At 37.3% G+C, this 1645-nt stretch overlaps 1 protein-coding gene across 1 annotated transcript; it reads right to left on the bottom strand.

Annotated features, from left to right (window-relative positions):
- Window positions 1–458: 458 nt before the first annotated feature.
- Window positions 459–929, bottom strand: LOC142177991 (uncharacterized). The gene has a single exon (XM_075247303.1). The coding sequence runs from the start codon at window positions 927–929 to the stop codon at window positions 459–461; it is 471 nt and encodes a 156-aa protein (XP_075103404.1).
- Between the last annotated feature and the right edge of the window lie 716 nt (window positions 930–1645).

Raw genomic sequence — 1645 nt, forward strand, 5'->3', positions numbered from 1 at the left:
TTGCTGTGACAGTATTGGTCCTTTCTGCATTATGTCCTTTTCTATTACTGGTAGGCTGTGCGTTGTAGATCCCATCAATGATTTATAAAAGCTCACTATTTCATTAGTGATATCTTCAGGTTCAGATAACTTGTCTCTAGTAAGAGAAGTAAGCTCAATTAATTATTTCCTCTGCTGCCTTTCCTTTATAACTGCTGCAAAATATTTTGAATTTGAGTCTCCTAGCTTGATCCACTTTGCTCTAGGTTTTTGTTTCAAGGCACCTTCCTCCATCAAATCCCATTTCTTTAGGTTTTGTATTAATTGTCTCTCTTCCACTAATAGCTCATCTGTACATTGTGTAGAGATTAGGCCCTGTATGATAGTAAGCTCTGCTCGTACTCTTTCTATCTTCTATTTAATGAATTTGAATTCCTCATTATTCAGCTTCCTTAGCACAAGTCTGAGTGCCATCAATTTCAACAAGATATATTGCATTTTTCTGTTGTTGAGTCTCTGCCCCCATCCCTTTTTTTTACAATGGATAAGAAATCTTCATGATCTGCCCATACATTGAAGAACTTAAAAGGTACTTTCCCAGTCCACTGTTTGATTGTTAATTTCAGGCATATAGGGGAGTGATATGAGATATAAGGCAGTCCATACTCAGTACAAATGTGTCCCAATTTCATCATCCAATCATAGTTCCCAAACATTCTATCAATTCTACTCCATATCCTGTCAGTTCTCGATTGATTATTAGACCATGTATAATATTCTCCTTCCCAAGTCAATTCATTGAGACCTAGTGTTTGTACACAATTTGCATAGTCTCTAGTCTCTGCTGCAGTAACTGGATTTCCATAAATTCTATCCTGTGAGTATAAAACTGAATTGAAATCTCCTCCAATAAGCCATGGTTTGGCAATCCCATGTGCAATCTCCTCCATTTTTTCCCACAAATATTTCCTCTTTTCTACAATATTGTATCCATACATAACTGTAACTAAGCAATCAATATCATTAGCAATCCCTTTAACTGAGCAGTGAATTGGTTATGCTTCTGCTCTCAGTATGGTAATTGTATAATAACTCGAATCCCATAGTAACCATATTCTTCCATTAACCGCATAATTATAATTATAAATAGTTTCCCAGCCAGGGGTAATATGGCAACATACCTTTCTTGCATTATGTTCTTTCACCCTTATTTCTACTATACCTGCTAATCTAACATTATTAATTTTCAGGTAGTTCTTCAATTCTTTCTGCTTATACCACTTGTTCACACCCCTGATATTCCAGAAAAGCCAATTCATTAATTGGATTGTTTAATCCCTCCTCGATCATGAGGCAGGGAAAGTCTTGCACTATGACCCCTTTTAGTCACCAAAATCTCAGTTCTGCTTGTGGAAGTTGGTAGCATAGCAAAATTTGTCAAGTTTATTTCTGGGCTGGCCACTTCCTTGTCTTTACCTTTTTGCACTGACTCTTGCCTCACTGTTGTATTTGCTTATGGGAATGGACAATTCTTTTGGGCTATCCTTTGGTCACTTCTTTGACTATGATGTTGCATATTAGGTGCATGAGGCTGTTCTTCCTTAGTAGCCTCTGCATTCACCACATGGCCCTTGGTTCTCCATTCATAGGTAACTTTTCTGGCCTC

This window comes from Nicotiana tabacum, chromosome 24, assembly GCF_000715075.1.
Source record: "Nicotiana tabacum cultivar K326 chromosome 24, ASM71507v2, whole genome shotgun sequence".
Taxonomy (NCBI): Eukaryota; Viridiplantae; Streptophyta; class Magnoliopsida; order Solanales; family Solanaceae; genus Nicotiana; species Nicotiana tabacum.

Coding starts and splice junctions, on each gene's coding strand:
- LOC142177991 (XM_075247303.1), bottom strand. CDS start 929: ATGGAGGAGATTGCACATGGGATTGCCAAACCATGGCTTATTGGAGGA.